The sequence below is a fragment of the Lissotriton helveticus genome, chromosome 7, assembly GCF_964261635.1.
Source record: "Lissotriton helveticus chromosome 7, aLisHel1.1, whole genome shotgun sequence".
In the NCBI taxonomy this organism is placed as follows: domain Eukaryota; kingdom Metazoa; phylum Chordata; class Amphibia; order Caudata; family Salamandridae; genus Lissotriton; species Lissotriton helveticus.
In genome coordinates, this window is record NC_136068.1 from 445,730,452 (window position 1) to 445,755,767 (window position 25,316).

Consider the following 25,316-nt stretch of genomic DNA (forward strand, 5'->3'; position numbering starts at 1 on the left):
CAAGCAAGGTCTTCCCCACAGAACAGGGTTAGATCTAGAGAATGAAGTTTATAATCTAGGTAATTATTCTTCGAATTTCATGGTCCTGAATGTTCAGTCTGATTCTACTCCAGACTTACCTGCTATTTCAGTACTACCAGTCAAAGGTGAATTATGTGTCCGAAATAATGGTTCCGTACATGTAGGCCATAGTGATTGTACTACTATTGTCAAGTATAGTGACAGTAGGAAATCTATTTTCAAAGCTTCACGTCATTCCTATTTTGTTTGTGGTCAGACCGCGTATGTTCGTCTGCCCCTAGATTGGGAGGGAACATGTTACATTGCCTTCCTACTGCCACCAGTTTTCCTAGCCCCACCTGACTATCATAGGAATTCCCACCTAGTACATACTAGACACAAGAGAAATTTCCCGATTGTCGATTATACTGAAACTGCTCTAGAACAATACATAGATATCAATAAAGGTGTCTTCCCCTACTTAGGTACTGTCGTGAATAGTAAACTGATACGTAGATTAACCAGAACATTTGAAGCAGTAGTGATTGAGACTACTTCTGCTCTAGGTAACTTAACCGAAGAACAATCCTTTATGAGAATTGTCGTGCTCCAGAATCGTCTCGTCCTTGACGTCATACTGGCCGATAGGGGCGGGGCCTGTAGAGTCATTGGATCTAGTTGCTGCATTTTCATTCCTAATAACGCACCGTCTGTTTATTCAGCTATTACCAGACTCCATAAAATTGCCCATATGTTACACCAAGATCCAGGCACCTGGACATGGTCCGGTTGGTTCTGGAATACAATTTCCGCATGGGGATGGAAAGTATTGTCATTTCTAGGTATTGCAGTAGCGATCATATTCAGTTGCTGCCTCTGTTTACAATGTGGCCCTGCGATTTGCGGCATTTGTGCTACATCTTGTATTCCTAGTCCCAAGTCCCGTCCTAAATCCCGTTCCAAGAAAACTCGAGACGAGCAAATGATACTGTATGAAATGATAGATGGTATCATGAATATTGATGTTTCCTGATGGAAACGTAGTGACAAGGAGGGAATGTGGAAAAGTAAATTTTGCCATGTTCTGTGTCCCTACGTGTCCTCCATCTTATGTTATGTGTGCATGATTAAATATGCATATGTATCCCCCATGTTTGATTAAAGACGCAATTACAGTTGTGTCCATCTTTAGTATGCCAGTTTCCAGTTCTCGTGAAAGCTACGAGTATCAGGCCTATGTAAAGTTACGTTGCCACGTTTCCCAGTGTGCACGTTATTTCATTGTAAAGTCCCCGTTTCTAGGCCTCAAAAGGGCCCGGACACCAGATTCAGCTCCTGTCTCCTGAGCCTCGCTGAGGAGCGATACAGCCCCCACCTGTATCCTCGACCCTTCACTTACTTCCTGCCTCGCAGTGCCCGGCTCGGCCTGGCTCTGCCTACGAGTCTGCCAAGAGTATGTTATGATTCTAGTTATCAGTCCAGCCCTCCTTCTCTGCATTCCTAAGCTACTGAATCGCATCAATAGTTTCCGTCATTGTCTAGCCTTTACGTCTCCATGTAAGAGAAATACTGCATTTAATGGTCATTTAATATTCTTCATCACGCACTACATGTGGAATAATGCATGCATCAGTCTTAGAGTCTGTTAGCCTTTACCCCGATAACTTTTGGATTCTATCAACATGTTCTCTAAACATCAGATACTAGATACTGTTTAGGTACATGTCGCCCTGACTCTCCAGACTTCAGTCTCTACTCCTAGCACAGAGTTCATAGCCCCCAGCTTCTCCTAGTAACACGTCATTGTCAGTTTGCGCGCACCATTAGGTTAGAGGTCCCGGCTCCTTAGGTAGCCCCCTCCATGTTTCCGCCCCATTTATGACATATTCTGTTACGTTTGCATCACATGTCTATGTATACGCCCCTGTTACACCCATTTTCACCCTTATCTTTCGCGACTGCTATTGACCACACCCACTGCTCCGCCTACTGTAATTCATTGTAATGTAACTGTTTTAGTATATATATTTGTGCACTGTTATTAAATGTTGTGCCGATTCTGATCCTGCCCCCGGCAGCGCTGCCATCCTGTTCCCGTGCAGGTTGTCCTGTTCCTGTCCTTTATGCTGTATTAAACCTGCAAACTCCTACTACCTCGAATCTTGACTCTTATTTATTGAGCTATCTGTTATTGCTATGTCCAGTAAAACCTAGATCCGGTATTATTTATTTATATACCACAGGGGTTAGCGGCTCCCGATTTTGAGGCATATTATAACGTGGACCAATTTCAATGGTACGCACGGTGGATGGCGGGAAAGCTGAGGGAAGAGGAGAACCAGAGGGGTATGGACCCGAACCTTTGCCAGCTCGCTCCGACTCTCCTTCAGCTGCCACTTCGTGAGGGAGAGGTACCGAAGGACCTGTGGGTGGTGCGCCAATGCTGGAATCGCGCCAATAGAAGACTTGGGATGAGGCCATCATATGCACCTGAGATCCCATTGTGGCTCTGTGAGGTGCTACCATACAGAGGGGATTGGCAACAGTTGCGAGACTGGGAAGAACTGGGGATTTCCAGTCTCGGGGACCTCTATGAAGAGGGAATCTTCATTAGCATATATTTAACAAGGACCCCCTGAGTACACGGAAGTGAGGTTCCTAGACCAGGGAAAAATAAACAATTGGTATGTAACAATCTAGGCAACCCAGGAGATAATAATTGGAAGGGAACTGAGCTACAACGTTAGTTTTTGTTAAAAAATTCCACAGTTTATTCAGAATTGACAAAACACATACAATGTCACATTTTAAAATTAATATCAACAATAACGAATTTTACACAGTAAAAGAATCAGAACATCATATAAAAAAATCGAATTATATGTAGGGGTACATGTAAAGTAAAAAAGTGAGAGAGAGTGTGTCAAGATATTTCTCTACGCGCGTTTCGGCGAACCAGCGCCTTCTTCTGGAGCAGCCACGAAAATTTCTAAAAGGAAAATTATATACAAGGAAAATTATACATAATATCAAGTTTATTCTTTAAAACATGGTTTAAGAAATGCAGTTTACAAAGTCTCAGATTGTACTTTCCTATTTACATTAGTCATAATATTTTGACATATCCACATTTTTGATTTCGTTTCCTTGCTTTACTGGCATCGACAAAATTGAAAGGCATATGATTGAATAATAACGAATACGGGGACCTCTAGTCAGAAGAAGCCAACGAATACTATTGTGGAGCCATGCGATTCTCTAGAGACCTTTTGCGAGTTTGCAGAGTGTATAATTAATCTTTATGCAGTGATTCCAACTATAGCATACACTTACAAGAATTGATGTTATGTAGGTGTATGGGGTATACTATAGTTTCTTTGTTTCTATGATTAGTGGTTCCAACAGTCAGAATCCAGGAGCTTTAAAAAGAATATATAATAGGAAGTTCCTAGATCCGGTTATGAATGAACTTCTAAGTTTCGTAAGATAATAGGATGCATCTAATAATTGTAAGACACTTACATGGAGACGAAGGATAATATGTAAAGCCCGATGGCTACATCTGGTTCTAAGTGAGAGGTTTTACTCTCCTATTTTCTGGAGATAAATGAACTTCTAAGTTTCGTAAGATAATAAGATGCATCTAATAATTGTAAGGCACTTACATGAAGACGAAGGATAATATGTAAAGCACGATGGCTGGATCTGGTTCTAAGTGAGAGGTTTTACTCTCCTAGTTTTTGGAGATAACACTGTAGACCAAAAAAAAGGGGGAACAAGGTACTGTTGTATACAAGTCAATAATTAGTGTCTCGATATCAAGGCATTTATAATGATGATTTTTACCTAGTTCAATTTGTGTCCTGGATAGATTTCCAAGTTCAGTCTTTGCTAGTTGATGCTTTTAGGTCATAGTTCTTTAGTTTTATATTTCCTACGAACATAAATTTTGGAGTTTAGGAATTTATTTTAACCAAATGTGTGTAGAATTCACGTTTTCTTTACACATTATCGAGTGAAGTCAGTAAATTACCTGAAAAGTTTAACAGAATATCATTTAATCCCGCCGACCGGAATCTATGAATCACTTGGGCCAAGGGTGGGCTTGGTGACTCGGTACTACGATAACGAAATCCTCGTGATGTGGGGATCTTGTTGGAGGTAATCTCCTGTGCGTTGAAGCTGGGAGGCAGGAGCGGGGAGGCCAATGGGAGTGCTGGGGGGCGGGCCACATGGAGGCAGCAGCAGGAAGGCCGGGAAGGAGGGCGTGGGGGGCGGGGGAAGACGTCGGCAGAAGGGGCACCAGGAAGCGGCAATCAGCGGGTCTGCAGGTGACGAGTGGCGGTGTAGGGGAGACCTGCCTGCAAGCAGGGTTAAAGGTCGCTCCCGAACACCGTCGCTCGGCCTGTATTTAGAAGAGGCCTGGGACGAAGGAGCAGCTAGGAGACGGGAGCGGGGAGGCCAATGGGAGTGCTGGGGGCGGGCCGCAGGGAGGCAGCGGCGGGAAGGCCGGGTAGGGGGTGTGGGGGGCGGGGTGAAGATGGCGGCAGAAGGGGCACCATCAAGCGGCAATCAGCTGGTCTGCAGGTGATGAGTGGCGGTGTGGGGGCGACCTGCCTCCTTCACACCTCCCCCTGGCAGGAACAGCAACCCTTGGCGGTGAGTCTCAAATGCTGTCACCTTGTGATGTGCTGATTTGGCAGCTCCAACTAGTAGAGATGCACACCCCGCTGTCCAGACCCCACTTTTGGTGGTAGGACAGGTGTGAAAATTAGTAATCAAAGTAGGAGTGTCCACCTCACCTGGCACACCCGTAGGGTCTCCAGGACCTGAGGTGAACCCCTCTCTTAGAAATTCTCCACCTTGAATTGGAGAATTAGGCCCAATAGGAACAGGGATGTGCCCCTCTTCCCAAAGGAAGGTAGCACCCAAAGGGTGTGGTCATCCTAAGGGACAGTAGCTGTTTGGCTGCGGCCCCTCGACCCCAGTAATGTTTTAGATTTGGTATTTAAGGGCTCCCCTGAACCTTGTTCCTCATATTCAGTGGACCAAAGAAGAAGATGGAATAAGACCACTGTCGGACCAGGAACAGAATCGCTGCAGACAGAACCTGGCAAGAACCCCACCACCTTTAGCCATCTCAACAACTGGGCCTGCTGTCTTTCCTGAAACCCTGCCAGGACTCCAAGAAACTCCGGAGACATCCTTGCCTTCAATCAATCTACAAGAACCTCCCTTTGAGCTAGAGGCTCTAGTTCCCGGCGTCCACCGGAACAAGAACCGCAGTAGCTGAGGACCGACACTGGTGTCAACATGACTCACTACTGCTAAAAGAACTGCAAGATCGCAGCGGTAGTGGACAGACACTTGTGTGAATGTGATTCTGCCCTGCCAGAAGAAAGCACCCCTGCCGGATTGCCCCCACAACCTAGAGGGATACTCTTGGCCCAAAGAGCCAAGCTGATCACAGTTTCATTCCCGAGAGCCAGTACCCCCTCTAAGCGGGCCTGTCGGCCTCCTCCTGGCCGCCTGCTCAACTGCTGCCTCTCCGAGGTGGGCCAACCTCTGCGGAACTTCTCAAACTTGTGCGCATCTCCATTCCCAAGACCGTGACTGCTGGGCTGGTGGTGCTTCCCTTCAGCCTACGGTAACTCGCTGACAATGACTGCGACGGTCCCAGCATTGGTGGATTACTGCCTCCCATTTACCCCTATTGCTCTCCGCCAACTGTGAAAGGAGGACAACATTGCCTGTATCGACTGCCGCAGCATAAATATTGAACTACGCACCTTTTCGGATACCCCCAGTCTCCATTAACTCGCCAATGGCTCAGCAAACTCTGCACCCGACTGCCCAAGTGCAGCTGATGGTGCAGTGCCCACTCTAAACTGACCCTTACCCTGGTCCAGCCTAAAAAAAAAACAAAGACGGGAAAAGTAAGTTGTGTACTTACCTGCTGATGCATAACCCTGTTTCCCTTCCTTAGGATTGCATTGCAATTTCTGGATTAGCTACAACTGTCTATATTGTGCCAGTACTATCTGATACTATTTCAGATTGACAATAACAAAAATATTTCCAAGACAATAAAATAGTCCTACTGCCTTTTTTAAAGTACTACTTACCTGTAACTGAGTTCAACTTGGTTCCTAAAATAAAGGTAACTAAAGTAATATTGTTGCAAAACAGTAGTCTGGTGTTAGTCATTGAGTGCTTGTTCCCGTCCTCTATGAGTATGTACAACAAGTACATTCGCACTACCCTTTGATAGGCTTAACTTCTCAGCATAGCTACCACTAAATTGAGAGTAAGGTGTTATTCACTTTAACCTCTGCCATAGCATTGGGGACTCAGTGGAGTCTGCGCACACTATACCTCTTTTTGGTATAGTATATACAGAGCCGTCTTCCTGAAAAAACACTTAAATAAAAATGAAATTCTGTACACCCTTGAATTCAATTAAACCATCTGCATAGTGTTCAATGAGAAGGCTGTTTTTTTCCACAGCTATAACAAAATAATGCAGCCCTCTCTTAAGTCTGATTAGCTGGTGCCAACCAATCAGTGTGAAGGTGTGCTTCACAACATTGAAAGTGTGATGGTATGACTGAGGGATGAGGAATGAGAAATAGGGATGGAGTATGATGTATGAGAAGTAGGGATGAGACATAAGGATGATGTATGAGAAGTAGGAATGATGGATGATTCATAAAAGGTATGAATACGAGATAGGGATGATGAGTGATGGATTAGAAGTATGAGTGATTAATGAGAAGTAAGGACGATGTATGAGAAGTAGGGATGATGGATGAGAAGTAGGGATGATGAATGATGGGTGAGAAGTAGGGATAATGGATGATGCATGTAAAGTAAGGAAGATGGATGGGAAGTAGATATGAGAAGTAGGGATGATGGATAAGAAGTAGGGATAAGGTATGATAGATGGGAGTATGGACTATGGATGAGAAGTGGGGTGATGGACAAGAAGTTGGGATGGGAAGTAAGAATGATGCAGTAGATGTACCATGAATAGGTGACCATTCACTACCCATACTCTAATACGCTGATGAGGCGGTTCTGCGGTTCTGCTTGCCCACACACCCATAAGCTTCCAGAAACTGCTTGGTTATTTTTAACGGGTTTATGGAGGGACAGGGTCTTAAAATAAACCAGTCTAAATCCTATACGAAGATATTCGGACCCTGAAACATTAAATCCAGATTTTTTAGCATGGGGGTCTACGCCCCGTTTTTAATTATCTGGGGATTACTTTTAGTTCTAACTGAAGCTGGAAGGCACATATTCCAATAAAAAAAAAACTGGAATAAATATAGAAGCCATTTTCCGTTTTTCAAGGATACAAAAAACATTGCCAGAGATGATCACTTCATGTAAAACAAAATGCATCTCAGCTGCTAATTATGGACGGGAATAGGGGCATATTGAAAACAGCTTCATACACAGGCTGCTGGCAGTCCCATAAAATGTAGCACGTTTCTGTCATGAAGAAGTGGGCCTTTCATCTTTAGAGGACCAGATAAATGTGGCGCCACTTTGATTTGGTTGAAATGTTGGCTGATTCCTGAGACGGGTTTGACAAGACAATGTATACATGAGTGTTTGTATCTTCAAAACATGTCCAAGATACCATGGTTGACATATATAAAAACATGGTTTGATAATTTAGGCCTCCAGGAAATGTTCACTTAATCTTCATTAATTAATGGGCATGCAAAAGACACAGTGAAGTTGCGATTTCAGGAACTTTATATCAACGAAAGATTATGTAAGATATTGAACATGAAGCCTGAGAAAGCTGATATCCCCATTGTGCCATTTAAAAGCCGTGAACCATACTTCTGCTGGATTGAAAACCCTTTTAATAAGTTGCTTTTAACTGTTTTTAGACTTAATCTTATACATTCAAAGTGGCCTTCCCCATTCAATGTACCTGGCACCTCGATTTGCGACCATGTCATTGCAATTATGTATCCAAACAATGCACATTTCACTTTATCCTGTTTTGTCACCTGTATGTATGCCCAGGATCTGTTTTCCTAAATCCTTTACTACACCAAGCTGGTTTTAAAAATGATTTGCCCACTATGACATTTTTACAAAGGCTATTCTCTTTCGAGATATGCACTGGAATATTGAATTTTATTAAGGGTGCCTTTGAAAATAAGCAACCGTAATGAACAGCAAACTTTTAAAACAAATCCTTTTATCTTTATGCACCAGTTTCTATTGCTCTGTTTTTTAAGATTGTAATGAGATGTAGTTTTAAAATATTTTGACATTTTATTGCATTTGTCCCATGTATGCACGTATTTTATCAATGTAAACTTTAGTGACGTTTTTAAGTGTTGAAAAAAGATTTGATTGGATTGAGAAGTAGGGATGATGGATGAGAAGTATTAATGAGAAGTGGGGATCATGGATGAGAAGTATTGATGAGAATCAGGGATGATGTTGACACTTTTATTTATTTTCTTAAAAATGCCGTGGATTTTCGGAATAGTACCAATGGAGGCACTGCTGCTCCCAGAATGCACTGGTAGAGTTTGTGCGGAGTCCTGGACTGGAGCAGAAGTTAACGTTGACTCAGCGCTGTCGTTTTGAGTGTTTGGAATCGCTGGTGGTGTAACGACTCCTCGACTCTGAGCCGTGTCCTGAGCAGCTGCAGCTGTCACCGCTCGAGTCTTGGGCTTCGGTTGCTTCGGCATCCTGTAGCAAGGATTGCTATCTACTGCCGTTTGTGAGCGGGTGTGACGGAGCCCAGCTGGGCTACTCAGTTTGCTACTGCCGCTGACGGAGCGCCGCTCAGAATTTTCGCAGGGCTCCGGCACGCTGGCTCCCCTCACTGACCGGCGCCGCCAAGCTGCAAAAAGCGAACGCTGGAGATTCCTGTAGAGGTCCCGCCACATCCCCGGCACACCGGTGGGTAAAGTAGATGTAGATAGTGGCGAGTCCACTGCCACTGCTCCTCACATGGACGTCCTTGCGTCAAGGGGTAATCCTGGAACAGCCCAAACACCCCGAGCGGCTCGTAACCCAACAACAATTGATCTCGACCAGCTACCACTCAGCAAATCTTTGCAGTCCTATACAGGCTAACTCTTGAACCACCAAGCAGGTATCTAAGGACGGATCTCTATTGGCTTTATCTTTAAACCAAGGAAAAGAAAGCGGTACTATAACTATCTCTGTTGATGGCGCCATTCCATCCGCACAGCAGCCACAGCCACAGCCGGAGGGGGTTCCACCCTCCGATATCCTGCTGCAAGAATCATTAGAATCAGTAGAGATTACAGAAGCAATCAATTTACGAGAAGAAGTGGAATCCACCGACTCGGCTGGACAATTCTATTCGATGTCGGATTTATCGAATGCACTGGAAGCTGGTAGCTGCTATGGAGATGGAGACGGAGAGGGAGGCGGTGATTGGGGGGACGAAGAGAGCGGGAAGAGTGTACATAGCTCCCCCCAGGATTCTGACTTTGACTGTGATAAATCTTCGGAGCGACAAGACTGGGGTGATGAGGAGCATACGGTTCTCACAGTCCATGGTCCCTCCATTGAGCTGTCTCCTACCCCCCTGTTATTAACTTCTGAGACTTCCTCGGTACCTGAAATAACTTTAAATACTTTATATCAAGTTATGCTTCAGCATCGCGAAGAGACTAGAACTGAGAACTTACGCACACAAGGCGCAGTTCGTCGTCTTCAAAATAATCTTCGCCGAGTTGGTAAAACTTGTAATGAAGTCTCAGCTAGAGTGGTAGAAGCAGAAGCTCGGATCTCAGCAATTGAGGATTCGATGACCCACCAGAACAAACAGTTGTCATCGTTAGAGGGGTTAAAAGAGGAGATCAACTGGAAGCTTGTGGATCTTGAAAATAGGTCACGTAGGAATAACCTACGTATCCTAGGTATTCCTACAACTAGTGAAGGGGGAGATATTAGAAAATTCGTAGTAGATCTTTTTACTGAGGCCTTTCCAGAGCTTACTCAATGGAAATTGGATATAGAACTTCAAAGGGTTCATAGATTTCCCTTTCAAAAGAGTGTCAGAAGCGATTCCAATGCTAAGCCTAGAGCTATCCTCATTTGTTTAAACAACTTTCTTGCAAGAGAAGCTATCTGTGATCTAGCTAGGCCAGACAGGAAGCGTAGGGGGAAAGGCTTGGAGTTCTTTGTCCGTCCTGATTATTGCCATTCTACTGTACAACTTAGATGGCAGTTCCGACAGATGATTCCACTCTTTCAAGCAAAGGGAGCCCAGGCTTTTCTCCTTAACCCCGCTAAACTGAAGGTTATATTCAAAGAGAGAACACACTTTCTAACTTCAGAGGGGGTAGCCAAAGAATTACTCACATCAATGTGATTAGAGATTAAGTTAGACTTCATTCTTTGAGGCTTGTTTTTCTCGGGATATTTAGCTGTAATGATCTCTTTCTGTTTTGTATTTCTCATCCATTAATTCACTTTTTTATTAGATAATGGAGGGTATAGACAATTGGTTTCTTTAGTGTAGTTTAGTGTAGTTTAGTGGCGAGACACACTAGCTGCATCTCACATTACCATCACGATGAGGGACTTTTTAGTCCCTTTGCCTCCTCTGGGGAGGGGGAGGGGGTGGGGTGGGGTTCTGAGGGTGGGAAGGGGGTTGGTAGGGTGCGAGACTGATCAGGTGAAGAAAAAATTTCATAAAGTTATAGCAGAGATTATATTGTTTGGTGTGCCAGTCTATTTAAACATGAATATGAAACTTATCCATGCGACATATGGCCCAGGGGAAGGCCAATGATCCCCTTTCCTTACTTGAATAAGAAATCCGCCAAAACTGTAACTAGCGCACGTTACCCCCTAGGCTTGAATATTGTTCTTTTGCCTCTTTGGTGTGTTTGGACGGCGACATGTTGCGTAGCCGACCTTTTGGTATCTATTACTGTTTTGCATTGTTTGGACATTCTGCTCTTTTTCCCACCCTTACTCTCGGAGAATTGCCTACATCCTTTCTTTATGTGATGATGCCTATGTCTGATTTGAGTGGGGGGGGGGCCGGGGGTCTTGTGGAGGCTCTCGCCTGGGGGATGGGTCGTGGGTGAGGCGGGTTTTTCTTTCCACAACAGTGAGTATGGCTGAGATCAGGATATGCACATTGAATGTAAGAGGCATGCACACACCGTCAAGACGTTACCAAATTTATTCTTATTTAAAGCGTCACAAATTTCATGTAGCATTGCTACAGGAAACACACTTAAATAAAACAGAGGTGCACGCACTGCGCCGCAGACGGCACGGTCAACTTTACGCCACGGAGTACTCCAACTATGCCCGCAGGACACTCATGTGGATCCGGCCGGGCACCCCGTGGGCGGTCATAGACACACGGATAGATTCAGAGGGTAGATATGTGATAGACCGAGGCAGGCTCGATGGACACCCAGTGGTACTTGCCTCTTTATACTCCCCAAACACCGACCAGGGCGGCTTCTTTGATAGCCTCTCCACGACATTGGCGTCCTGGCATGGAATCCAATGGATTCTTGGGGGTGACTACAATTGCGTCCTGGATGTAAATCTAGACAGGTCTACCGTACCCCCGACCACTGCCCAGACACACACCACCACGAAAGCCCTCCTCAACTGGGCCTTGCAATGGGATCTACACGACGCATGGAGGGCGCGCAACCCCACAACACGAACATATTCCTACTGGTCAGGTGCGCATGCGCTACATGTACGCTTAGATAGATACATGGTCTCCACTGACCTTCTCCCGTTGGTCAAAGACACGCAATATATGGGCCGCACACACTCAGATCATAATCCCCACACGCTGGTCATTGCTTGGGACAACCCACACCCACCTATTCCCACCTGGCGCCTCCAACCGGATCTCTTACTAGACGTGACCTTCCGCGACTCCCTAATCACACAGACCGCTCAATACTTTGAGTTCAACGCTGGCACGGCGTCCTCTCCCCAAACCGAATGGGATGCTTTCAAGGTGGTGACCCGGGGACTCTGCTTGGGTACACAGGGACACATACGGCGACAACTTGAAAGCGACCTGACGCGACTGGAGACCGAACTACTGGATCTTGAGCATGCTGTGGGGGGGATGCGAGCGCTCGACTGACGGAAGCCATGGCGGAACATGACCGCCTGCTAGACCGTTTGCGTAACGTCAACTTCGCGTCGCACTCCGCCCACGTCCACAGACAGGGTGATAGACCTGGCAAACTGTTGGCCTGGCTAATTTCGCGGGAGGATCGCTCGACCCCCATATCAGCAGTACAGGCGGAGGACGGTAGTTTACTCTACTCCCAACGTCAAATACACGAGGCATTCACAGATCACTACTCAGGGCTGTACCGCTCCCGGCTCCGTGTCCCACTGGCTGCCATAACTGAATATCTCTCTACCGTACAACTGCCCACCCTTACGACTGAACAGCAGGATGACCTCGGAGCACTGCTGGACTCCGAGGAGCTTCGTGACACCATCTTTAACCTCTCGAATGGCAAGTCTCCAGGACCGGATGGCTTGCCAGCTGAATTCTATAAGGCCGCCTCGGACATCCTTATTCCCCACCTGGTGAAGATGTACACTGCGGCTACGGATGACTTCTCTTTACCCCCGACACTTAATGAGGCTACCCTCGTATCTCTACTCAAACCCGACAGGGATAGCGAACGGATGGGATCCTACCGCCCTTTAGCACTCCTCAACACAGACTATAAAATCCTCGCCTCCGCGCTTGCTCGCAGATTAGCCCCTATGGTTCCCGCACTGGTACACCACGACAAAAACGGGTTTGTGCCGACGCGGCACACGTCTCACAACATCCGCCACCTATTCCGCATACAAGAATACGCCACACGACAGTGGCCACACGCCGGATGCCTGGTGCTAGACCTAGAGAAGGCATTTGACTCGGTGGAATGGCCTTACCTACGAGCGGTCATGGACAAATTCGAACTAGGGGACGACTATCTGACTATGGTTGGACTCTTATACCGCAGACCCACAGTCCACGTCCGTACTGGGGTGCTGCTCTCTGACCCTATCTGTGTGCGGAGAGGTACCAGGCAGGACTGCCCCCTATCGCCCTTGCTGTTCTCCTTAGCTGTGGAACCCCTAGCTGCGACACTCAGGTCCCAAGGGGCGGAGTGGGGTATACCGATGGCGGATGGACTTCATGTGGTGTCATTATATGCTGACGACCTCCTTTTATATGTCAAAGACCTAAGTGATGTTCCAGCGTCCCTTACTGACATATTCAGCACTTTTGAGGAAATGTCGGGATTGAAGGTGAATTGGACCAAAACAGGGGCCTACTCCTTTAACCCGAATGTTCCCGGGAGTGAGATACGCATCGGGGGCGACAAAGTGAAGTGGTATCCCACGACGTTCAGATACCTTGGGATACACATTTACCGTGACCCCACGGATATATTGGAGGGGAACCTGATGCGAGCGATCGCATCCACCCGATCACAGGCTGGGTTCTGGAAAACGCTGCCACTGAACGTTCCTAGTCGTATAGCCCTAACGAAGATGATAGTCCTGCCGCGGCTACTGTACTACTTTGCAAATATTCCATCCTATGTCCCTACCCGGGTGTTTCGAGACCTTGAGGCCCTGCTACGTGACCTGATCTGGAATAAGGGCAGGCCGCGAGTTGCATTGACGAAACTTTACATGCCCACTGAAGCGGGAGGACTAGCTGTTCCTAACATGGAGTTATATTACCTAGCGGCGCAAATGCAACGGGTTTTGGGATGGCTAGGTGGTAAAAGCCTGGGAGACACAGCCACGGACACCGTTATCTGGTCCCAGTTGCAAATCCACATATTGTTCCATCCACTGGCCCGGACTCCCCGTCCACCACAACTACTACTCGCAGTGGCGCGCAGATGCTTCCTCCATTGTTTGCGTCTGACCCGAGCGACAATACCATATGCCCCGATACGCCCACTATTAGGCACTCCGACTACGGCAGGGACCTTAACAGCTATAAAGCTGGACAATTGGACCACTGCGGGGGTGGAAACATTGGGGGATCTATACTCTGATGGTGCCCTCCTCCCCTTCGCCAATCTCGTGGAAGACACATCTCTTCCAGCTGGACAGTTTCTATTACACGCATCCCTCATCCATACGCTGACTGCCGCTTGGGGGACATATCTGGCGAGTTACCCACACATCACTTTATACAGTACCTTCATGTCATGAGTAATGGCACACACATAATTCATTGGCTAGCACAAGCACTCCTTCTTCATACTCATCCCACAACCGTTCAACTGAGAGAGAGGTGGGCGACAGACAGAGGAAGGGACTGAACGGACAAAGAGTGGGTTATGATCCTGGCTGGCCCAGTGAACAACCCCCACACATCCGACACTGGAGCCTGTCGCTAGTGAACTGGGCAGGAGCGGAGAGCACTGTCCTGCGGCGAGAAGAGACAGCGGGTCTTAGGAAATTTCCAATCGCACAACACTGGGATGACATCCTACAATCCTTTCAGCAGAAATATGTGGAACAAGGGATCACGTGAAGAAATATAGACTGCCCCCCTTCCCCTCCCTGTACTACTCAATACGAAGCATATATACTGCTCCGATCACTGCCTACACGGCCACCATACCTTGCCCAACACGAACTGCATAACTGGCTGTTCCGCGATGGTGGGTGTTTTGCCCCTCCCACACCCACATCCCCGCGCACACCACCGTAACAGGGGGTCCTGCCACTGACTGCCTCTCACGAGGCATTATACTACTTCACCCGACGCGCCCTTATAGTGATGATCCCCCCTAGTGCACTTGACATGCAGGCGAATTACCCCCCTACGGTCTCCTGCCTACCCACCAACTTTACATGCCCACTGAAGCGGGAGGACTAGCTGTTCCTAACATGGAGTTATATTACCTAGCGGCGCAAATGCAACGGGTTTTGGGATGGCTAGGTGGTAAAAGCCTGGGAGACACAGCCACGGACACCGTTATCTGGTCCCAGTTGCAAATCCACATATTGTTCCATCCACTGGCCCGGACTCCCCGTCCACCACAACTACTACTCGCAGTGGCGCGCAGATGCTTCCTCCATTGTTTGCGTCTGACCCGAGCGACAATACCATATGCCCCGATACTCCCACTATTAGGCACTCCGACTACGGCAGGGACCTTAACAGCTATAAAGCTGGACAATTGGACCACTGCGGGGTGGAAACATTGGGGGATCTATACTCTGATGGTGCCCTCCTCCCCTTCGCCGATCTCGTGGAAGACACATCTCTTCCAGCTGGACAGTTTCTATTACACGCATCCCTCATCCATACGCTGACTGCCGCTTGGGGGACATATCTGGCGAGTTACCCACACATCACTTTATACAGTACCTTCATGTCATGAGTAATGGCACACACATAATTCATTGGCTAGCACAAGCACTCCTTCTTCATACTCATCCCACAACCGTTCAACTGAGAGAGAGGTGGGCGACAGACAGAGGAAGGGACTGAACGGACAAAGAGTGGGTTATGATCCTGGCTGGCCCAGTGAACAACCCCCACACATCCGACACTGGAGCCTGTCGCTAGTGAACTGGGCAGGAGCAGAGAGCACTGTCCTGCGGCGAGAAGAGACAGCGGGTCTTAGGAAATTTCCAATCGCACAACACTGGGATGACATCCTACAATCCTTTCAGCAGAAATATGTGGAACAAGGGATCACGTGAAGAAATATAGACTGCCCCCCCTTCCCCTCCCTGTACTACTCAATACGAAGCATATATACTGCTCCGATCGCTGCCTACACGGCCACCATACCTTGCCCAACACGAACTGCATAACTGGCTGTTCCGCGATGGTGGGTGTTTTGCCCCTCCCACGCCCACATCCCCGCGCACACCACCGTAACAGGGGGTCCTGCCACTGACTGCCTCTCACGAGGCATTATACTACTTCACCCGACGCGCCCTTATAGTGATGATCCCCCCTAGTGCACTTGACATGCAGGCGAATTACCCCCCTACGGTCTCCTGCCTACCCACCCACTGGTCCACTACCGGCACATTGGCACCGCACTTCCCTCCTCGAACACATGGCTATCTCTACCCCCATCCCCCTACCTTTCCTTTGTATTTCTTGTGTTACTGTTTTGTAGTTTATTGGCCTTCTGGTCCTATCTCCCTTTGGACCAAGCCCATGCAAATTGCTCAATGCACTCACTACACCATGAAGCCTTCGGAAATAGCTGCCATGGCCTAGGTGTTTTTCACCTGAGTGCCAACACAGATATTAGACACTCTCATCAATGTGGATGAGCTACGTGGATACACGCTCACCAACACACTTGGACGCTGAGCAGCCTCATCCCTCAATTATATTGCACCACGCCCGCTTGAAAGACGAAATTAACCGACACTCTTTCTTGTGATTCACACGTGTCATAGTGGGCTCTGCCTCACCTGAAGACGCTGATGAGTGCCAGCTTAACACTGTAACTTTAAGTTCGCATACAAAATGAGAAACACCCTATAGACCCGTACTTTCACAACACCGAATGATTGTATGATTGTGAAGTATTGTAGCCAACTGACATACGCTGCCGAACCCCAGGGTTGTCGGCCTTAAGGCTGTGTTCCTCTGATACGCTTAATGCAATACTCCTTGCTCGCGGCTGGCCCGGCTAGGTTGTAAGCTGAATGCTGTGTACCATACATGTTGAATAATAAAGGTCTTAAAAAAAAAAAAAAAAATGAAACTTATCCATAGAGGGCAGTTGTTGATATACTCTATCGGAGATAAGAGAGAATTATGTGTAGCATATCTCATCCTAATGATTTTGTCACTTATGTTTGCGAAGATCTCATTAAAATGAAATGACGGGGAAATTGAGGATTTGTTCATGGAATTTGTGTGGGCTAAATAACAAAAAGAAGAGGGGGTATGTGCACAGATGATACAGTCTATGTGTATAGATCTGTTATGTATACAAGAGTCGCATTTGACTTGGAATTCTCGGCATTGCTTTAATGATCTAGGTATGCACTTATTGGCTTGTACACATCAAGGAACTACCACAAAGGGGGTGGCGATCCTCATCAATCAATCAATCAATCAAATCATTTGTATAGCGCACTACTCACCCGGAGGGTCTCAAGGCGCTGGGGGGGGGGGGGGTCCGCTCCTGCTCGAACAGCCAGGTCTTGAGCTGCTTCCTGAAGGCCAGGTGGTCTTGGGTCAGGCGGAGGTGAGTCGGGAGGGAGTTCCAAGTCTTGGCGGCCAGGTAGGAGAAGGACCTTCCTCCCGTGGTGGCTCTTCGGATGCGGGGGACGGCGGCGAGGGCGTGGCTGGTCGATCGAAGCTGGCGTTTGGGAGCGTAGAAGTTGAGGCAGCTGTTGAGGTATCCTGGGCCTTGGTTGTGTAGGGCTTTGTGTGCGTGGGTGAGGAGCCGGAAGGTGATTCTCTTGTTGACCGGGAGCCAGTGCAGGTCTCTCAGGTGTCCGGAGATGTGGCTGCGGCGGGGGATGTCCAGGATGAGTCGTGCTGAGGTGTTCTGGATCCGCTGGAGTTTCTTCTGGAGTTTTGCGGTGGTTCCGGCGTAGAGGGAGTTGCCGTAGTCCAGACGGCTGGTGACGAGGGCTTGGGTGACCGTCTTCCTGGTCTCGGTGGGGATCCATCGGAAGATCTTGCGTAGCATGCGTCATCAGAAGAGGGATAGGATTTCTTACGCGCAGCAAGGCTGATTCATATGGTAGATGGGTTATTTTGGAACTCAATATCGATAGTAAAATCTACACTATTTGCTCAGTCTACGCTCCCAATACAGACGATCCTGAAATATTGAATTTCTTAAGCCTTGAGCTTGCGCAGTGGCCATCTCCCTTGATACTTTGTGGCGATTTTAATATTCATCTGTATGGGGGCCTGGATATCTACAGCAGTGCCGACTATACAGGCTTAAAGAAAAAATCTTTTAGAACTTTAAAAGGCTTAATAAAAGAATATGGTCTGTCTGACGTAGCATTTATAAAGAATCCTATTTTACCTGATTATACTTTTTATTCTGCACCGCATCATAAGATGGTGCGGTTGGACTATTTTTTCATTAATACTTCTCTCATTGATAATATTGTATATCAGACATTTCCCTGCATAATATCGATCATAATCCCATCATGATAGAACTAAAAATTGACTCCAGTGTTAGTCTCAAGCAGTGGTCATTTGATCGGAAACTACTGGCGGATTCAAAATATATAGAACACATGGGCAAGTGGATCACAGAATTTTTTTAATTTAACAGAGGTAGCGCCCCCCCTAAAGTCGTATGGGATACTTTTAAAGCGGGGGTGAGAGGCGAGACCTTATCATATTCAATCAACAAACAGAAATTGAATCGTGATAAAATGGTTCTTTTATATAATGCTGTCTGAGAGTGGGAAGAGAAACTGATATCTGCTATTAGGAATAACCAGAACATTGAAGTTATTAAATCCTCATTAGCCATTCATAAAGCCAAACTTTATGAAGTCTTTGCAGCCAAACTGGCAGAACAATCTGCAGTTATGAGGGCACAGATATTCGAAATGGGGGAACAAACCGGGAAAGTTTTGGCAAAAAAGACGAGACAAAAAGTAGCATCAAATTTTATTGGGTCAATTAAAGATGAGACTGGTCAGATACATACCAAACCTGATAAAATTCTAGACGTCTTTCGACAATTTTATAGCAAGCTATATGCTCAAGATACTCTAGATTACTCTAGTGATTTATTTTTTAACTTTATTCTTAATGATAATGTGGCCAAACTTTCTTTAGAACAGACCCAGTTTTTAGATTTGGATATTACCTGGGAAGAGATAAACTCTGCGATACTATCTCTGGCCATCGGTAAAGCTATGGGACCAGATGGGATTCCACTAGAATTTTATCGAATGTTTAGAAACGTGTTAAAACAAGACATGTTGGCCACATTCTTGGATGCACAGAAAGGTGATACTCCCCCTTCGTGGGGTGAATCGATCATTATGGCATTTATTAAAAAGGATAAACATTCCTCTGATCCGGCCTCTTATAGGCCGATATCACTGATAAATGCGATAGTAAAGCCTTTTCTAAAATTCTAGCAACACGGCTGTCATCAATAATTTCTAATATAGTATTGCGATGGCAACATGGGTTTATACCCAAACGTGACACCACGGACCACGTCCGTCGAGTAATTGCTCTGTTGGACTGGGCTGAAGGTTCAAATACACCGGTGGGGGTTACCCTTTTAGACGCCGAAAAGACGTTTGATCGAGTGGCCTGGCCTTATCTTTGGGATTTACTATTATTTAAGGGGTTTGGACCAGGTATGATGAAGGCACTGAAAGCGTTGTATAATACACCTAACTCATCTATTAAAATTGGATTAAACAAGTCTACTTCGTTTTCCATCTGCCGAGGGACTAGGCAGGGGTGTCCGGTCTCCCCGTTGCTCTTCGCAATTTATATTGATGTTTTTCTAAATAAACTAAACTATGCGCACAATATAACACCGGTGGTGGCGGACGGCATTCACTACAGGGCACTGGCATATGCTGACGATGTGGTTGTTCTCACCACGGATATAGCTAAAGCAATCCCAAAGATAGAAGATCTGGCCAATCAGTTTGGTGCCTTCTCGGGTTATAAATTAAATATGGCCAAGACACAAATCCTATTCACCGGCGACAACCCCCCACCTCTTCCTAATATAGTTCCCATTGCAACATATTTGGGTATCAAGATCACAACACCAGTTTCACAAATCCCTGAAATAAACATTTTACCCACGATAAAAAAGTCTGAAACTTTACTTGAGGGTATTAATCATCTACACTTGTCCCTATATGGCAGAAACAATGTTATGAAGATGATGATTTTGCCGAAATGTTTATATTTATTTCGTTGTATTCCTTTGGAGTTTCCCCCTCCCATTTTTAAACAGTTAGAGAAAATGACAGGAAGATTTCTTTGGGGGTATAAACGACACCGAAGAGCCTACTAAAAAATGATAATACCAAAGGATAGGGGGGGCTGGGGCATCCCATATTTTTTCTATTATTATTTATCATCAGTGCTTCAATTCATCTCCCCTTTAATCATTAGTGACAAGGCCCCGATATTTGATTCCCATTCCCCATCCATATATGAACTGGTTCTAGGAGTAGAGGCTAAGGGTTGCCTATTAAAATTTATTGAGCCCAGCTACTATAAAAGAACTAAATTTAAGATTCTTAAACCTGCTTTTAGGGCTTGGAAATCCATCAAACGAATTGTTGACATCCCAAGAATTACGAGATACACTCCTCTGCTCTCTCTTCATATTTTCCCATTTGCGGGTACAGATAATATTATGAAAAGATGGCGCAACCTTGATATCACACAGCTTAGTGATCTTTTACAGGATAATAAACTGTTATCATTTACAGAACTTCAAATTAAATTCAAACTAACGAATGCTGATCACTTTAAATATTTACAGTGGCATAGTTATTTTAATACATTAACGGTGCAAGAACGCACATCGCTACAACAAATTCCTTTGATTGACTCCATGTATCAAAGAAGAAAGATTGGCTATTTTTATAATCTGTTGTTGTCCTTACATCCAGATGATTTATCTTTCAGACAACAACTTTGGGCTGAGAAACTGGGACTAGACTCCATTAAGATGGAGGAATCCATACATCTGGCCAATTCTATTCTGGTTTCCGGAAGGAGTAGAACACAGCATTATATGGTGTTGTACAATCTCTATTATACGCCAGCCAAAATCTCAAAATGGGGGTCTTCACTAGGCACTGCTTGTAGTAGATGTGGTTTGCATGCGGCGGACGTGGTGCATATGTTTTTTCTATGTCCACATCTAAGCAGAATTTTATCAGAAATTCAACATTTTCTTTCTTTGATATTTGGAACTCCCATAATACTCACATCAGAGCTCGTATTGTTTGGAGTCTCTTCTACATTTATAATAGATAATCATAAAAAGCTGTTATTTATCTCTGTTGGGGTCTTTCGTTCATGTGTGACTCAAGACTGGATTCGTCCAGACCCACCTTCTTTCTCTGCTTGGAGAGGGCGGCTTCTGGCAAGGTATATCCTAGAACGTGCCATTTATAAAACGAAAGGGCGTAAAAGAAGGGCAATGGGAATACAAATCTGGGAACCTATAGAGCGATGGATGGAGGGGGTAGTGGGGCAGTAGCTTACTTAGTCATTTTTTTTCTTGAGTTCTTATTCACAGTGTTGTTTTCTCAATGTATATTTATGATTGGATGTTTGTTGTATATGTGAAATATTCTCTGCTGCTTTCTTTTTTTTGTACTAAACTTGTGTGTAACCTGATCACTCGCAAAGAAAACTATCAAAATAAAAAAAATTAAAAAAAAGAGAAGCAGGGATGATGGATGAGAAGTATTGGTGAGAAGAAGGAATGAAAAGTAGGGATGATGGAAGAAAAGTAGGAATGATGGATAAAAAGTAGGTATGAGTAGTGAGTAATGAGGATGTCCTAAAATGGATGCTGTGTGTGTTCTACACATCATGTGCGCCGACTGCTGCCCAAGTTCCAAATCTTTCAGACTACAGAACTAGAGTAGTGGTGCATTTCCTTTTCAGGTCATTTGTGATCAATAAATAATTTGGTTATAAATGCTAGCATTGTACGCTTGCATGCAAATAGGGTGTCATAATAAAAAAAGACTAGCTGCATGCCTAACCACAAATTGACATTGTTGTGTTTTTGGTGGTGCAGATTTGGCCACAAAGTCAGCAGCAGTTATCAAAGCCTAGAATGGACTATATTTATGGTTAGTGATTTTTTACCAGCTAATGATTTTTAAAGCAGTAGTAAATATGTTGTCCAAGGCTCCCCTTCCCACTTCTTCTTAAGGTAAAGGGAAAGATGTAGCAAGATGAGCGACACTTTAATCTATTTCTTGCTTTTTAGCCAACTTCCTCATAGGCGCGTTCCTACTGATAAACAACAAACCCCCAGAATGCAAAGTTGCTGTTGTCTAAAAAGCCAGTACCAGCTGATAGTTCCACCCATTGAGGTGACTTGCCAGCTATGCAGGATGGCAGTTCATCTGCATTGTCATGACCTAATACTGCTTCACCAGTAGCCAATATTGATGTTCAACTTCCTGCAGAACAAGTGGGTTTTTACTAGTTCTGATAAATCCTTAGATTCTTAAAAGAATAGCTAAAAGGTTGGGGGAACACCATTCAATCTTTGTTCCTAATTCAATTCGTTTACTCCCTTGCACGAATATATGTTTGGGAGGGGCCGAAGAGGCTGCATATAAACCCACGATTAAGCTGGCTAGTGGATGTGTCTTTTGTGATTGAAACTTTTGATCAGTCTGTCTTTTTAGACAACAACCCTTTGTAGTCTGGGACTTGTTGTTCCTATTGGATGAACTGACAGTTACCACCTGACTGTACAGTTGGCCGTCAGATTTATTGCGCGTGATCACTTTTGTCATATTAGTATCACTAAAGATGTTTCTAAGGCTGTACTGTACATTACACCTTTTCTGCTGCAGCTGTTCCCCACCAATCACCAGTGTAAATGTAATGAACCATGTGTCAGACTTGTGCTGACTGGGCCATCCATTCATATCATATGTAAATAACACTGTTTATCATGTGACCGCACTAAAATTGAACATCTGGTTGCGTTAGTGCATTTCATTAGGAGAAGTATTTTTTAAATACTGTAAACGCACTTTAAGAATAGGCAATAAGACGTAAAAAAGATGTATGCACATTAAACTTAAAATCTGTGGTTTATTATTTTAGTGTCCCTCGATTTAAAGTCTTTATGTCATATCAAAACTGTAGTCTGTTTTGTTTTTGATTTAAGCTGAACAAGAACAATGCTGTAAGTATCAGAACAAGCAAAATAGAAAGCATTTTTCCCACATTACACCTAAAATGGATGACTAAATTTACTGACGACCATGATTTTTTTCTCCAGTTTCTGGTGATTAATCTCCCAGCAATATTTTAGCATGCTTTGCTGAATAACACAATTTCCGTGCCTGCTTCTCAGGATCCAAGACGTGAGGTCCTGAAAGTGCTGCGCTTCCTGGAGCGGGAAGTCTCAGATGAAGTTCTGGAGAAAATTTTGCACCACACATCCTTCCAAGAGATGAAGAACAACCCCATGGCAAACTATAGAGCCGTACCGAACGAACTCATGGACCAAAATGTGTCTCCTTTCATGAGAAAAGGTAAGACAATTCAATGTCTAACCAAACCTCAAAGCAGCAGGGCAAAAAAGATGTACTGACCCACGGTTACCAGTAAATCTGGGATGTGGGCTTACCGGGCCATTCTGAGGTAGTCAAACCGAAATGATGAATAACAACAGGAGTTTCTGGGCTTATTCTCACCTGTTTTTCCTCATTCCTGCACATTCCACCTGTTTCTAGCAGTTGATAAGTCTATGGGGAAAATGGGATTTGTGGTTTCTTCGAAACCTAGTATTTCCCATTTTCAGCCCATAACTCCTTTTGGCTGGACTATGTGGAACTTTAAACAACACAGAAAGAAGTTGTATGTCAGAATATCGTTGTCAATATTAGTTCATGATGTAAATATTGTGCCCTAAATATCGTTTAGAAAAATATAGCCCCATTGTAGAAAGATAATATTAGAAAACTATTATATTTACGATGTGTATGATACAAAATTTCCATCAGAGAGCATACCCAGAAGAATGGCCAAAAAGTTGTTATTCTAGTGAACCCCCTCGATTGTCCTAGAAAACATATGAATATGACTTAATTGCCTCTTGCGTCACCAAGTATGTGAGGAAGCCCTGTCAAATAACTTCATTGAACGCATAACTGGAAGTCATGCACCGCTAAGACCATATGTGCGATGATCTGGTGCATAAGATGGATGCAATGCATACAAACCACAATGGGAAGTAGGCGTGGGCTGTGTTACAGAAGGACTGGGGGATTTTATTTGCATAATATAAAAGATTCTCTAGGTATGCCGCATGTTTAGGTGGAGAGCTGCTCCTGCTTATGGAGTGCATATAAAACACCACAACACTTTTTGCGAGTTTATGGTCCCTCTTAGAGGGTGCTCGGACTGGCCTATAAAATGACCCGGCAGTGCCTTAAGGGCTGGTCTAACAAGTCAGTATGTGGACAGTTTATTTTACTTTGCTGTTTGTGGGCCTGGTTTATGGTCTGGTGGGCTGGTATTTACTGTCAATTTCCCTGATATTACCACAAGCATTGCCTGCTGCAATCTCAATGTAGTATATTGTATATGCATTTATGCTTTTCCCATGTTGCTTTGCCCTTAGCTGCTCAGCCAGTGTGAATGTGCTGCATGGAATGTTGGAGTGGTGATGATGAATTGAATGTTTGGGTGCCTGTGAGATAAAGTGTGTCAGTTGCAGTATGGCTCGAGCAGCAAGCCGACTGCTCCTGGTGGGGCTGCTGTTCATGGATTTACCAACTTGCAACTAAGACTGAATAAATAAGCTAAAGCAACACTTCGGCTACTTGATCTTCATAACCACACTCAAATGCATGCAGTCTCCCATACCTAGCCAAACACCTATGCAATGCATCTGTACAAGTCCTGGACTGCCCTGACATGCAAATGTGGGCCATTCTTTTATCTATCTGATTCCCTAATAAGTGTCACTTTTATTTTGGTGCCCGAGCTTATTTTTGTCCCAGTCCAACCCTGTCTGAGAGCAGTGCAAAAATACCGCAGAAGCCTTTGGAACAGGGAGTACAAAGTAACGTTGTATTGTCCATTGACTGTCTTTCCACACAGGGATTTCCGGAGACTGGAAGAACATGTTCACGGTTGCCCAGAATGAGACGTTTGATGACGATTATGAGCTGAAAATGGCAGGGAGCACGCTGCGATTCCGGACAGAGATATGAGGGCCACATGCAGCACTCCTCCAACCTTATTTTGAATAGATATTGATCCAGGGACTTGAAATATTTTTTAGCTTAAATCCGAAAGAATAATAAAATATTTCTCTTATTAAATGTCTAATCGCCCTCCTAGTTACTGTTTACCTCATATACATTTCTTTCCATTTCCCCAGGTCTTCAACATTATGCCAAAGGAGATGTTCTTTTCACACAAGAAAACCATTTGCAGATACATTTCATTTTTGAGTTAAAGGTGCCAGGTATCCGATTTACTGCTGTAGAAAATTACCAAACAGTATTATTTTGAATTCCTTTTTACATGTGCCCTGACAGTGCAATTGTGG

The 25,316-nt window shown here is 45.1% G+C and overlaps 1 protein-coding gene across 2 annotated transcripts in view; it reads left to right on the top strand.

The window, feature by feature from the left end:
- The window catches only part of LOC144768585 (sulfotransferase 1 family member D1-like), a 96,322-nt gene extending 71,236 nt beyond the window's left edge, over positions 1-25,086 (top strand). For both annotated transcript variants that reach the window (XM_078652373.1, XM_078652374.1), the window contains 2 exons: positions 23,109-23,289; positions 24,863-25,086. In XM_078652373.1, coding sequence (XP_078508499.1) covers positions 23,109-23,289; positions 24,863-24,975 — 294 coding nt within the window. In that variant the 3' untranslated portion in view covers positions 24,976-25,086. The remainder of the gene's footprint in view (positions 1-23,108; positions 23,290-24,862) is intronic.
- Positions 25,087-25,316: the final 230 nt, after the last annotated feature.